General features: G+C 40.3%; 1 protein-coding gene across 5 annotated transcripts in view; it reads left to right on the top strand.

Annotated features, from left to right (window-relative positions):
• Positions 1 to 13143, top strand: part of TIAM2 (TIAM Rac1 associated GEF 2) — a 166645-nt gene that overhangs the window by 134399 nt on the left and 19103 nt on the right. For all 5 annotated transcript variants that reach the window (XM_059841932.1, XM_059841929.1, XM_059841930.1 and 2 more), the window contains one exon: positions 504 to 607. In XM_059841932.1, coding sequence (XP_059697915.1) covers positions 504 to 607 — 104 coding nt within the window. The remainder of the gene's footprint in view (positions 1 to 503; positions 608 to 13143) is intronic.

The following is a 13143-nucleotide window of genomic DNA, read 5'->3' as shown; positions in this document are numbered from 1 at the left end:
GTTCATCCAAGGAGAACTGCTGAGTGCATTTAATAATCTTCACTGGTTGTCTCAGCACAGAATGTGCTGATTATAGATAGTGCTGCCTTCAAAAGCATGCTGTTAGCAAGAGCCTTACATTTATTTTGGTAGATCAGATATGCACATTGCTTCAGACACTCTCCCGTGTCCAGCTGCTGTTTGGAAAGCAGAGTTTCAAGGCATAGTTGCTCCTTGCTTTGACCTCTCCCATTGTTTTCTGAGGGGTGGGGAGATGATTGCCAATTTTGTACTTTTTCTGGACGTGGCACTTAGTGTCCTGGTCTAGGTTGACAAGATGGTGTTAGGTCATAGGTTGGACTCAATGGTCTCAGGGGTTTTTTCCAACCTAATTGATTCTGTGATTCTCTCCTGCTGTTGTAATAGTACTAGACACTGAACGTGTTAGCCAGGTAAGAGCAAATACTTTTCTGTTTCTGTCCTATAACCCTCTAAATTATTTATGTGTTTTTTTTCAAATGCAGACTTTAGTAACGTGCCTGACATCACTTCCAGTTTGAAAAGGAGCAGTACTGATGGCACTCTGGACCAAGTGCCACACAGGGAGAAGACTGATCCACCCTTCAGGGTAAGAAAACACTTGACACAACAATCCTTATGAACCAAAAGGCAATGTTTTAGTGTTAATGCTCTGCATTTTGTTGGAAAGAATTTACCATATGGCATTAGCTTGAAAAAAATTTGTATGCATAATAGCTGTACTTGGTGTTTCAGTATCTAAAGGTCACCCTGACAGGTCAAGATGTACAGCACAGCTGCTGCATCTGCAGGAGCAGTGTGATGGGGGCAAATGGCAAGCAAGTGGAGACTTGTCAAATTCATTCTTTGTTGTGGCTTGAACCCAGTTCCTGCAGAGAACAGTAAAGCTGCTACAGCTTTCTAATTGAGTCAGTTTGTTTTTGTCTTCTCTTTTTGCTGATCTTTCCAGGGCTTACTGATAATATTGCAGTGACCATAGCAATACTCCATCAGTAGTTTTAAACTGAGCTACAGGCTTGGAGAAGTGCAGTGTTTGAGAGACAGTGATTGCCACCCTCTAATTTGGAGACGCTTTATGTATCTGCAATTTCTATTTGACGTGGCTGGACTAATGGTATTCCTTCTCTCAGCAAGGACTTTGGGGGCTGAGGCAGGAATGCCCAGAATTAGTGCTCACCTTCATGCACTGGTCTCCAAAGAGCAACTTTTTGTCCATTTTGCTCTGAATCAGGCAAATTGCAACCTGTGTCCAATTGAAGTGCATGTTGTTTTGAACCTCCCAACGGCAAGTGTGGGTAGTGTTTTTGAGTTGGTGGCCATGATTTTACCTGGCATTGCCATTCTGACAACAGAAATGTGTTTTTAAATTCTGTTGATGAGTTGGTTGTATCTTCAAGCAAATTTGTGATAACACTTGTGTTAGCACTCTTGCATAACAGGAATGACGTTAGAGTTTTTATGGTTCTGGAATATATTACTGTCTTGTGCTGGGTTGTATGAAAAATTGGTAGAGATCAGACAGAATGTTAAAACTCAGAAGACTGGAATCGGAAGATTCATTGTGCCTTTAACCATACTTACTAAGAGGAGCTGTTAATCTTTATTAATTACTTCATAACCTACTTCAGTCATATATAGGTGATTTTATACCCTTTCCCTAGAGAATAAGGAGAAGCCCAGTGATTGTGGGTCTTCAGCATCTCCTGCTGCCTAAGGGGATTCCCACAGAGATGATCTGTGTCCTGTGTAAGGATTGCTTATGCTTCCCCAAAGTCTTTGCAACCAGACAAGAACAAACTGCATTTTCTCCCCTTAGGACACATTGTTCCTTTGAAAGGAGTACTGTGGATTTCTCTGCTCTGCTGTTTTAGGACTTCTGCCTGGTTTTAGGGGGCATGGGTCTTTGTGGGAGCACAGCAGAGGTGACCCCAAGGCTTAGGATGCTTTGATGGCAGTTTTCACCAGGCCAGGCTCCCTGAGTACCTTGGGCTGCCCTGCTCATCCGGATTATGCGGTGTCCCCCATGCACTGTGTGGACATAAATGCTGACTTTCTGTCTTGCTGGAGGGGAGGAGATTCTGGGGCATCAGCTTTGCTCTAGTAGAAGAACAAAGCCAATCCTGATTGCCTGTGTCAAATACACCAGGTGCCAGAAAATTAGGGAGAGTTCAGAGGATTTAAATACATAGAGAACAATTGATGTACACTAGTTGCTGCTTTTAATGCACTAAATTTGCTCCAATGCTCTAAATTACATGCTGCAATTAAAGCTCAAAAAAAGAGGGGAAAATGGACAGGTCTGCTCCCTGCCCTCCCTCCAGCCTCAAATTTGTCAGATTCAGCAGTTATTAGGGCTTTTGCATGATTTGCTGAAGTAATTGCCCATTCTTTATTGCAGTTCACTTTTTGAGATGACATGCAGGTCTGCTAGTGTCATTTTAAAAAATATCTGAGGCTGTCCTGGTTTTGTAGGTACAAGGGTGGAAAAACAGCCTGGCAATCAGAGGCAGTCAGACTGCAGCTGTAAACGAGTCTGTGACAGCTCTATAATTTCTGCAAATGGTTTGTAATTGATTGCTGTCTTTCTGTTGGAGGGTGCCTATTACCGTCAGAGCTTTTTGTCTGACCCTTTTGATATTCCCAATAGATGTAGAAGTAAAGAAAACCCAGACCTAACACTTAAGTTCAGGTGGTGTATATTGTATGTGCTTTTGCAGTTATGTATAACAGGAATTAAAATGATTTCTGTTTTTATATCTGTGATTTGGGACTGGTCACCAGATGAACAATAACTATTGCTAATAAAAGCTAGTTTGAGGAAATTGTGCAGCCTTGAAAAGTGTAGCATCTGGATATGGGGTTGTGGATTTTTTTTTTCCTTTGCCTTCTGTTTCCTGCATGTGCTGACTTGACCTCCCACGCCTGTGGACACCATTAGTGCAGTAGGCAAGTACGCGATGCTGCAGAAGTATGGGGGAGAGGAGCTCTGTAAGCACAGCTCTGTGGAGGAGAGGCTGGTGGTGCTGAGAGGTTCTGAGCACAGCCTGGAACAACAGGCAGTTCGGGATTATTTCAGGGGAGACACAGCTAGAGATGCTCACTTCCCAGTTGACAGCAACCGTAGATGTGATTGTTTGGCTCTGAGGGAGCAGGCTTCTTTGAAGTTTGGTTGATTTTTGTCCCGTAACATGTAAGTAAATAAAAAAACAATCTTAAAGCTTTGGATTTAATGGTTGCATGTCTGATTTCTGGATTTTATGTTTCTTGTTTTGAGCATTTTCATTTGTCTGTTTTTCACTATTTTCTTGATCTCATACCAAGCTAAGTTTAGGCATCATCTTAACTGAAAGTACAGTAAGGCATTTCAGAAGTGCCTTATAATCTCAAAGAAATAAGTCTTTTATTGCACATATGCTACATTCAAAATTGCCTTCATTTAGTTTGTGATTCATGGGTTTTTTTGTTTTTGTTTTTTTGTTTTTTTTTTTTTTTTTGTAGACTGGGAAGTAAATGCATTTAGGAGGGCAAGAGAGGCTAGTATTGTTCTGGAAATGGAAGCTGTTCCTTAAGTTATAAAATATTATTAAAAATACATGGATATCAAGAACCATCCATTCCAGATGCACATTTGTTCTGACAGCTCTGTATTCTCTGGGATACCCCATTTGTACCTTAATACCTTTAACCTTATCTTCAATTTTATTTAACAGGGGTAGATATTGTGCTTGTAGCACATTGTGCTGAAGTACATTTTCAAACTCTGTTAAAATACTGTTTATGTGGCAACAGCATGCTGTCCTTGCTCTTGGTTCTGGAGTATGTAGATGCTCTGTTGACAGAAGAATATGTGACCTCAGAAAATCTGTGAATTGAGCATGCCTGTCAATGTAATTAAGTTTAGTTATGTTTAATCATTTTGAGAAGTAATTGTCTGTGCTCCTGGTGCTCATTAAATCCTGGTATGCTGGCAGTTGCCAAGAATCAAGCTCTCTTTTCATCAAAGTGACATGAAGTCGAATGAACAAAAATTGCAACTCTTCCTTTAGCTGGTTATGATTTCTAATTGCAAACTATATTGGCTAGAAATGTTTTCTGTAGCCCACTGTTTGTTTTAAGATTAGGTTTAGTAGTCTGTTACTAACTTGCTTATCTTTACTTTGTACTGTCATTGTATTAAAAATAACCTTTTATGAAACATAGCTAGAAGGGGAAATTTTACCATTTATTTTAAGGTCTCTAGAAAGAGACCTGCTGTGATCTGACTCTTGGTTGCTCTGAATTTTTGAGTGTCATCAGAGAGACAGATTTCTGAAACCATATTAAATCTAACAGACATAAAAAAGTAACTTCATATAAATGCATGTCTGAGAAGGGGAAGATGAATTTTCACTTTAAGTATTTTGCAGATCATAAGAAAAAACCTTAGGGTATACTCTCTGCAAATATTTCACATAACTTCATTATGTCCTCAGGTGTATCTTAGAGGTCTTAAGAAACTCAAGAAAGCCAGTAAAAATAGCTAGTGTGATGGCTTTTAATCATTATAGAAACAGTCAATGAATACTAAATGGTTTTATGGTGGCATCTTCAAAAATTAACATTGCAGGTGCAGAAATGGAAGCTGCTGTGTGAGAAACTTTGAACGTCAACAAAAATTGGCTTTTTAAAGAATGGCCAACTGGTTTCACTTTGTAAGGTTTTGAAATGCTTCCATATTTCTTTGAAACAATGAAGTAAAATTGGTTCTGGAAATAAGTTTAATATAGAAACTTGGGGAAATTGCCTTTGCTGTTGCCTCTTGAAATAGTCAACTTTACTCTCAGCATGGGTTATTGATCATACACGAATGTGTGTATATGAAGACAAATCTATCCCCATCACCTCTTAATAAAAAAGAAATAAATTCTATACACTGCAGAGAGAAAACCCATTTTTTCCCGTTGAGAATTCTTAATACAATGAACAGAAGTTATGGTTAAAAATCCTATAACACCTTTCCCTAGCTTGAGCTTATTTAGATTATCTCAACTAATTAATCTTTCCCTCCTGTTGATGACCATGTTCCCTTTTCCTTCATCTGATAAGGAAATGAGAATTCATGGCAAGTCTGATCAGCAGATTTCATGACACTTTTGGCAAATGCAAACCTGCAACTCCTGCAGGAGGGAGCATTTCCATCAAATGCTTTTTGCTTTTCATGGGGATGAGGTCCAGGTCAGTATGATGGCCCTACTTGAAATGCCCATTTTTACAGATATAGGGGACAAAAAGAAGGTAGAAAAAATATGTCCTTATGTGTTTCAGAAGTCTTGTTCTTGGATGCTTGAGTTTCCTGTATAATATCAAATCATCCTTGCAGTGTATTTGAAGCTTGTGTGTTCTGTTTATTGTGATGCCAGTTGTGGCCAGTGCAGTGAGAAGTACATTTCCAGGAAGTCGGCATGTCTGGGACCACGGTGAGAAATCTGGTTTTTGGTTTCCCTGCACGCAGCGTCGCTTTTCATGTTCAAGGAGCCAACGTGCACATATGCCTGACTTGGGCAACTCTTCAGGCTTTTTTGTAGCCCTTCCAATCAAAGGTATATGTGCAATTGAGCAGCTCATTTGCTCATATCTGATGGTGGCCAGGAGTTGGGAATGCAGAGAGAGACTGGGTCAGAAAGCAAACTCATCTTCCAAGTTCTACATCATGCAGCTACCTTAGGAAGATTCCCAAAACAGTGCTTTGAACAGATGCAAAATAGATGTGTTGGGATTTCAAAAAGGAAATCACTCTGTTATCTATTAGCTGATTTTACACAGCTATTTCTCTAATGAAAATCAGTGAGTATTGTAAAGAGCTTGCTGCTTTTTGCAATTTTGGCCTCTTATATATACAACATAGCCACCACTGGAGGGGTGGTTTTCATAAGTTGAAGAAATTAGTATTTTGTCTTCAAAATCTCCAAAGCTGATTTGAAAACCCCTCCATTAGTAGTATGACCACAGCCGTCAACTTCTGATGCAGAATAATTCAAGGGTAAAAAACCCTAGCTACAATATACATTGAGGTCTAAGTTCATGCCAGGATGAGAGAAAATGTGATTGCTGGTCTGCCCGAATGCTCAGTTATTAAAGAAAAAAGGCATGGTTTGATTTTTGGTGAGAGGAAGGGGGCAACTGTGGCAGTTGCCATGGAATGGCAGGAGTGGAAGGTAGATAGTAATCATTACTCATACTTCCAGTCCAATCCCAACAGAAAATTCATGCAATTGTTCAATGTTTGTGGAAGATTTGAATGGTATTTTTTCTTCCAGAAGAATGCAAGTGGATGCTAGTAATGATGTATTCCTATGATTTATCACCTAGAAAACATTGTACATTGTGATCTGTAGCAGATGGGCTTTGGAGTAGTTCGGGGCAGTGTTATTCAAAACACACCCAAATTGCTGCTGTCAATAAGTGTAATCCTATTTATTATATGGATTATATGTATTATATATATTTGTAGTGGTTCATTTATTTATTTTGATCCGGTGATGACACTCATCACTCTCAGAGATGACTATGGGATCACCAGTCTGACTGCATGGATATAAGCAGTGTATGTGAAATAATTTTGTTAAGCAGATTGTAAAAATTAAAAATCTTGGAAAGGGAAAGTTAGTACTAACCAAGTAAACACCAGTTGTGGAGCTCCATTGAAAGAAAACCAAGCAGAAATGACCAGAAGCTCAACAGAGCCCCATAGCCACGTCTTGCATGGAGGCAATTCCAGCTGAATGTCATGATGGCTTCTCATTATCTCTGTTTTGCATTGCTGGGGCAGTTCCCACTTGCACAGCATGTCATTAATTGCAGGAGAGCTGCCTGCCTGAAGGTTTACTCAGCATCCATAGGACATGAAGGATTTTTCCTTTATTTTAATCATGAAAACTTCTTTTTAGCAGTTGATGACATCCAAAAGCCTGGGGAGTAGTCTGCAATTAACATCTTTTTTTTTTTACTTTGTAGGAGGGGGATTAACAACATGGTACTCTCAAAATCATGTATAGCCTCTGCAATCCAAGTGTCATTTTCTTCCAGATGTGACATGAATTTAGGGAATCTCAGAGCTGTCATGGGAAAATAGCATGTTTCTCAGCAGTGGTTTCCTTGATTCATTCGTGCCTGGAGGGGACTGTTCTGCATTGAAAGCATGACAAGCCTGTGGGGAGTTCTGCTAATTATTGTGCTTCCCTTGCAGATAGTTCAGCCTATGGTGACCCAACCAGAGCTGCTGGCTCTAGCAGTGTGGACCTGCTGCTGGACCCCTGCTCTCTTACTGTGCCTTTTGAGAAGGGTATCAGTGAAACTGTAGTCCTTCAGAAGTTCATAAGAATTTTGCAAGTTAATCTAATTAATTAGATTAATTATTCAGTGTATTAATCTATTGCTCAGAGAAGGCACCAGAACTGGTAGACTACAGGCTACAGAAGGCTTACTGTAAACTTACCAGTGAGTGCTACTGCCCAGTCCTAGATTTCCCTTTGTTGTGTTGATTCTGGAGTTCTGCATCCCCTATGGATGGCCCAAAATTCAAATGTAAGAGCTATGAGTCTTGGCTAACACAGCGAAGGAGCTGCAAAACCTCAAGGCTTAAAGCATGTAAAGTGCTGTACCTAGTGTGAGCCTGTAACCAGGTCAGGCTGTCGATGGAGACCTGCTTGCATAGTTACTGGTAGGGAGGCACAAGAATGGTAGGAAAGAAGACCAAAGGGTCTGCATGGTATGTGCAGTTCCTGCATGCAGAGGTGTGACCTTGTGCAGCTTTGTTTTTGTGCTGTTCCATTGAGACCCTGGGGCTTAGGGGGAGGGGGTATTTGTTGTCTTTCCTCCAACTGAAGGAAACATCCTCTCAAAAGCACTGAGATAGCATTTGGTGTAAAACATACAGATGGTTTTGATCAGGAAAAGAAATTGTGTTGATGCTTGCAAATGAAGGAAGCCAGTGGGAGAGGACTTACAACACAGCTTTTCTTTGTAGTCATCTGGGAAAAATCCATAAAGCTTACCTGCAGATGAAAAGGGAAGCATATGACAGGGGCCCTGAATCACTGCAACAGGATATGGTTAGCAGTGTCTCTGGAGACAACTGTGACTTCATTGATGAAGGGCAGGAAGCTGCCTGGGAGCCCACCACCCTGCGCCTCCAAAAGCAACCCCGGTCACCTGCAGTGCAGGATATGACGGCAGTGTTTCACTTTGCAATGAAAGGCAGAGATATCTAATCACACTTCTGATAGACACAGGGAACTGGGTGACCTCTCTGCCATCTGCACAATCTTTGGTGGTTTATTTTTTTTTTTAATTAAGGTACTGTTCAGTTGCAGTGTTGACAGTAATGGATGTGTTTTTCCTTGTGATGCAAAGGCATCTAAACCCAGTTTTAGTGCGTGCCAAGGTATGTGATGTGCCCAGCAGTCACCCATAGCACACAAAGTCACTTGAAGTTTGCACAAAGTTTCAGTCTAGGATTTCAGATAAATACTGCATCCTGGATACCATCATAACTTCAATGCTATTTTGCTCTGTCAGGAACATGTAATGGCAAAGGTAGACCTGAAATACCTAAACTGAAAAATGTCTGCTACCTGCAGCAAATTCTGCAAATTAAAAGATAACAAAATGGTACATGAAAGAATGGAAGAGGCAGAAGAATTAAAAAAAAAAAAAAAAAAGTAAGGGGTCAGTTGAGTCAGATGCATAGGGAAGTTCCACCAGACTTTCATGTTTTGTTACCTGTCTGTTAACATATTGTGAGCAGACATAGACATCCTCTCACATGGTGATTACTTCCTTCTGGGACAGCGGAATTCTCCTGTAGTTCCTAAACAAAGTCTTGCCAAAACCAGGGGAGAGGTTGGTGTAGAGTTCAGAGAATCTATATTTGTCTTTACAGGGGAGTTACTGCATCTTTTCACATTTGGAATGCAAAATGCTGGCTACTAACAAGAGCAGATAGGCGTCGCCTTCTCTGCCTCCAAAGGTGTCACACTGCAAAACTATGTTGTGAAACATGAGACATGAGTGCAACTGCAAAGTTAATGTCTCAGTGGTTGCTACAGTTTCTAGTACAATACTTGAGAAAAGTTTTTGCATTCAGCACAAAACACTTTGAGTGAGAATGTTACAAACAATATTTAAGATGCTTGAAATTAAAAATAAAATAAGAATTCACTTTAAACATTTGGAATGCTACTAACTGATTTTTTAATCACTGGAATTAAAGCAAGTGTCTTCATTGTGGTCAATTATGCTTTGAAAATACATTTTGACGGCATTTAAAACCCATGTTATTAGCATAATAAGCATGACAGGAAAATATGCAGAAAAATTATCCACCCACAGTTATAAAAAGTAAAAAACAGACTCCCTCTAGATCAGTGTAGAGGTCTGGAGACAAGCTGTATTAATCCTGAGCTTATAATGCTTAGAGACCACTAACATTGCAGAGCTCCTGTGAGTGCAGGGTACGTAAGTACATGAATATTTTTAAATATATGTGTCTGTGTGTGTGTCTACATATGTGTGTTGTGTACATGAATTACGCTTCTGTGTCACCCGTGGTCCAGACTGATGTTACAAAGTAGCCCACAAGTGCTCAGGATTGTCTTGCAGGGAAGCTACTGTTTCCTTTCATTCAAAGTGTACACTGATGGAGCAAAATTAGCCTTTTACCTTCATGCATTAAGGGCAAAAGCAGGATGGGAAATGAACTGGAGGCAGATAAGCACACCTACACGTATGGGGACAATAGAGGGAAACCCGTATTATGAAGGATGTCACTGTTATGGTAACTATCAAGGCTGGTGCCAGTGAAATGGAAAGATGAAAACCAGATGTCGGTAAAGGGAATGTGCGTTATTCAAAGTACACAGGAACAAACAACAGGGCTATGTCATTTTTCCAGTGGTCTTAAAAATATTTCACAGTGATGGATTATTTCACTTGTTTTGGAAAAGTGCTTGAGTGCTGCTTGTGTGCTTCTAGAGAAAAAGAAGGGCTAAATGAAAGGCATTCATTCATTTGCTTTGCTTTAGTTTGTGTTGTTCTCCTTTTTGATTTGTCCAAGTCCCTCAATAGGAGATGGAAAGATTACTGAAACATAATTGTCTTTTTTCTAATGAATACACATTAAAAAAAAGCTGTTAATTGGTAACATCTTTTAGCTGGCATATGGCTAGCTAATAATGCAGGCTTAATTAGCAAATCTGGGGAAGAATAACTTCCTAATATGGAATTAAAAAGGCCTGTCATTGTTTTTCATCAAGATTGACGATATTGCTTGGACCTGAAATTTAACAACCTTTTTTTTTTTTTCCTCAGTCCCAGTGGATGAGCTGTGTTTTTAGATGTATCTATTAGAAAAATAGAGCTTGAAATTGCCACAACTAATGCAGATAGAAAACAAAGAAACAGTAGCTCTCTAGAAAGTATAGTTATACTCTTAATACACTGTATTAATCTTAATCTAGTGACCTGGCCTGTGCTATTTTTAAAATGCCATATGCAGCACTTGAAACTTTTAATTTCCACAAACTAGTTATTTAATTTTGTTTCTTATCTTCAGACTTGCTCTGTGGATCCCTAGGATCTGTGGACTACCGCAGAGGCACCCACTAATGGTGGACAAGAACAGTAGCCATGTACATGCTGCACAGTAATCTATGAATTTGGATTCTTAAACCAGACTGTACATCCACTGAAAAATGAAATGTTAGGGAGCAGGCAAAGCCTCTCTTGCTCTTTCAAGACCATTTCCTCAATTTTCTGCTTACAGTCTTCTCCCCCAGTGAACCTGGTATGACTTCAAGAGTAAGAAAGGGCACAGTCCATCCGCTAAGCAAGAGGTTCCTGCTGCTGTGATGTGTTCTGCCTGTCTTATCAGCAGCATGTTGTTTCAGAGCTCCAGCATCATTTTTCCTCTGATAGGCAGCCTCTCAGTGACTGAGCTGTACAGTTTGGCAAATGCTGAGCTGTCAAGTTGTGCTAATGATTTGGAAAGAGATGGATGTAAGTTTAATTGCAGTAATTAAATAAGAGAGCTGTGTTATTCCCTTGCTTGTATGAAGGTGAACATCCTTGAAACCTTAGAAGCAGTGCACTCATAACCAAGGATATAGATACCCAGGCTTGGTGTATCATTGGGGTTCAAGAAAAGGGTTTCCTAGGGAGCAGTAGGTGCTGCCAAGGGCAGTGTTGAATGAAGCCTTACAGCTCAACTTCATTGCACCGGAGGAGTGCTGTGTTAGGGGCAACATGGGAGTTGCTGTGTTTTATTATGCCACTGGTGTAGTTCTCCTTTTATTAATGAATTGCTTGTCAGTCTTTTATCTCTTCAGTTCAGTGTTGTCATGTCCTATAATGTTTTATTTAAAGCTGCATTGTTCTTAGTGTAATCTATCTGTAGACCCAAATGGTTTTGTATAAATATGTGAACATCAGAACTCTTACTTTCAAGCCTGAATTTATTACTGAGCTCATTTTAAATTTCTTTTTATTGATGTAATTATGGCTAAAAAGTTCAAACAAAGGACAAGCATAATTATATAAAGAAATCATCCAGAGAGCTGCCTATTTGTTTTTCATTTTATCATTGTAAGTGCATTTGTATGCCTCAACATTTAGCAGCATATACCCTTGACAGAGCATCAGTGCTATTGATAAATTATGCTGACCTTCAGGGCAGTCAGCACCCTCTAGATATTTTTAGGTATTTGGCTAACTTTCTCAAAGCACCTGATGTTTTGTTTATGCAGTAAATTTCACAGGCAGGGAGGCAGGTATATTTCTGGGGAGATCAAACCCATCTTCCCCTGTCATAACTGAACTTTGTCCTGCACTCACCACATCAAGCTATTTATAAAAAAACCTTCTCATCTAGCATGTTTTTCCTTCATTTGTAGCGATAAAGGGAGGCATGGCAGGTCTGTCTGTACTCTCAGACGCTGCTTAGCCTCCTTGCACTGGGATGTTGTCAGCATCTCTGATTTTTGGGTAATCGGCACAAAAGAGAAACTTGTGCAGCTGAGCTCAGAGGGAAGGTGTGCTTGTGGGGGATCGCAACATCTGCGGCTTCCTTCCGAGGGCTCTTTCCTTTGGCAAAGTTTGCATTCCCGAGCCGCAATGCCCGCCTTCAGGAGGAGTAAAACCAGAGCGAAGAGTTTAGCGCTGGCTCGCAAGACCCAGCAGCAGGCAGCAGCAGCTTACGGCTCCCTGCACAGGATGTTCTCGGTGGTGAGTTCTGCAGCTTCAGCCGTGCCTTCAGCCGGGGGTGCTGCTTCATTAGGCTGGGGTGTGGGGCTGCAGGAGCATCCAAGCTGCCTGTACCTGATAAATAATGACTGTCCCAGCATTAGTCATCCAATAATGGATTCTCACAGTGTGTAGTTAGGGGCTGAGTTTGTACCAGTGCTCTGCATGGGAAAAGGTTTGGGGTTTCTGAAGTTTGGGGGAGGGAAGGGTGGGCTGGTTGCCTGCACTGTTTGCTGCTGGGCTCGAGCAAATTGTTATTTCTTGCATCTCTCAGAGAAAGGACTAAGATCCATATTTTGACAAGAAGTGGGAAGGTTTTAAAAAGATTCCTCATGGATATTTGGAAATAACTGCAGCATGAATACTTTAACTGTTTCTCTGTTTTTTCACAATTAAGTTAGTATTATGGAAATAGGGAGGGAAAAATATGATCTATAATCAAGGTAAAGATGGCAAAATATATGTATTACACAGGTGGCTATATATATATATGTATGTATGTATGTATTACACAGGTTGCAGAAAAATAACGTGAGCCTCCTGCATTAAAATTGAGAATGTCAGGATAAGGACCTGGAGTAGGAAGAACTGACAGTTTTTTACAAAACCAGGGTTTGGGAAAATTTTTATTGTGTGCTTTGATGTTGCCTCATAAGACTCTCCTTTTTGTGACCTGGGCTGTCAGGGTTCCTCTTTTGTTTTCCCGATGCTCTCATCTTTACATTTTGTACAGTCAGGATTTAGTGTCCTGCCATGGAAATAACTTCTGTTTGCTTTTGACTTCGGCATGAGTTGGGTCAGATGACTTTGGAGACTGATTCTAGAGAAACTGAGCACAGCATCTATGAA

This window comes from Haemorhous mexicanus, chromosome 3 (assembly GCF_027477595.1).
Source record: "Haemorhous mexicanus isolate bHaeMex1 chromosome 3, bHaeMex1.pri, whole genome shotgun sequence".
NCBI lineage: Eukaryota > Metazoa > Chordata > Aves > Passeriformes > Fringillidae > Haemorhous > Haemorhous mexicanus.
Note: the sequence above shows the minus strand (reverse complement) of the source record. Positions and strands in the feature narration are given on the sequence as shown.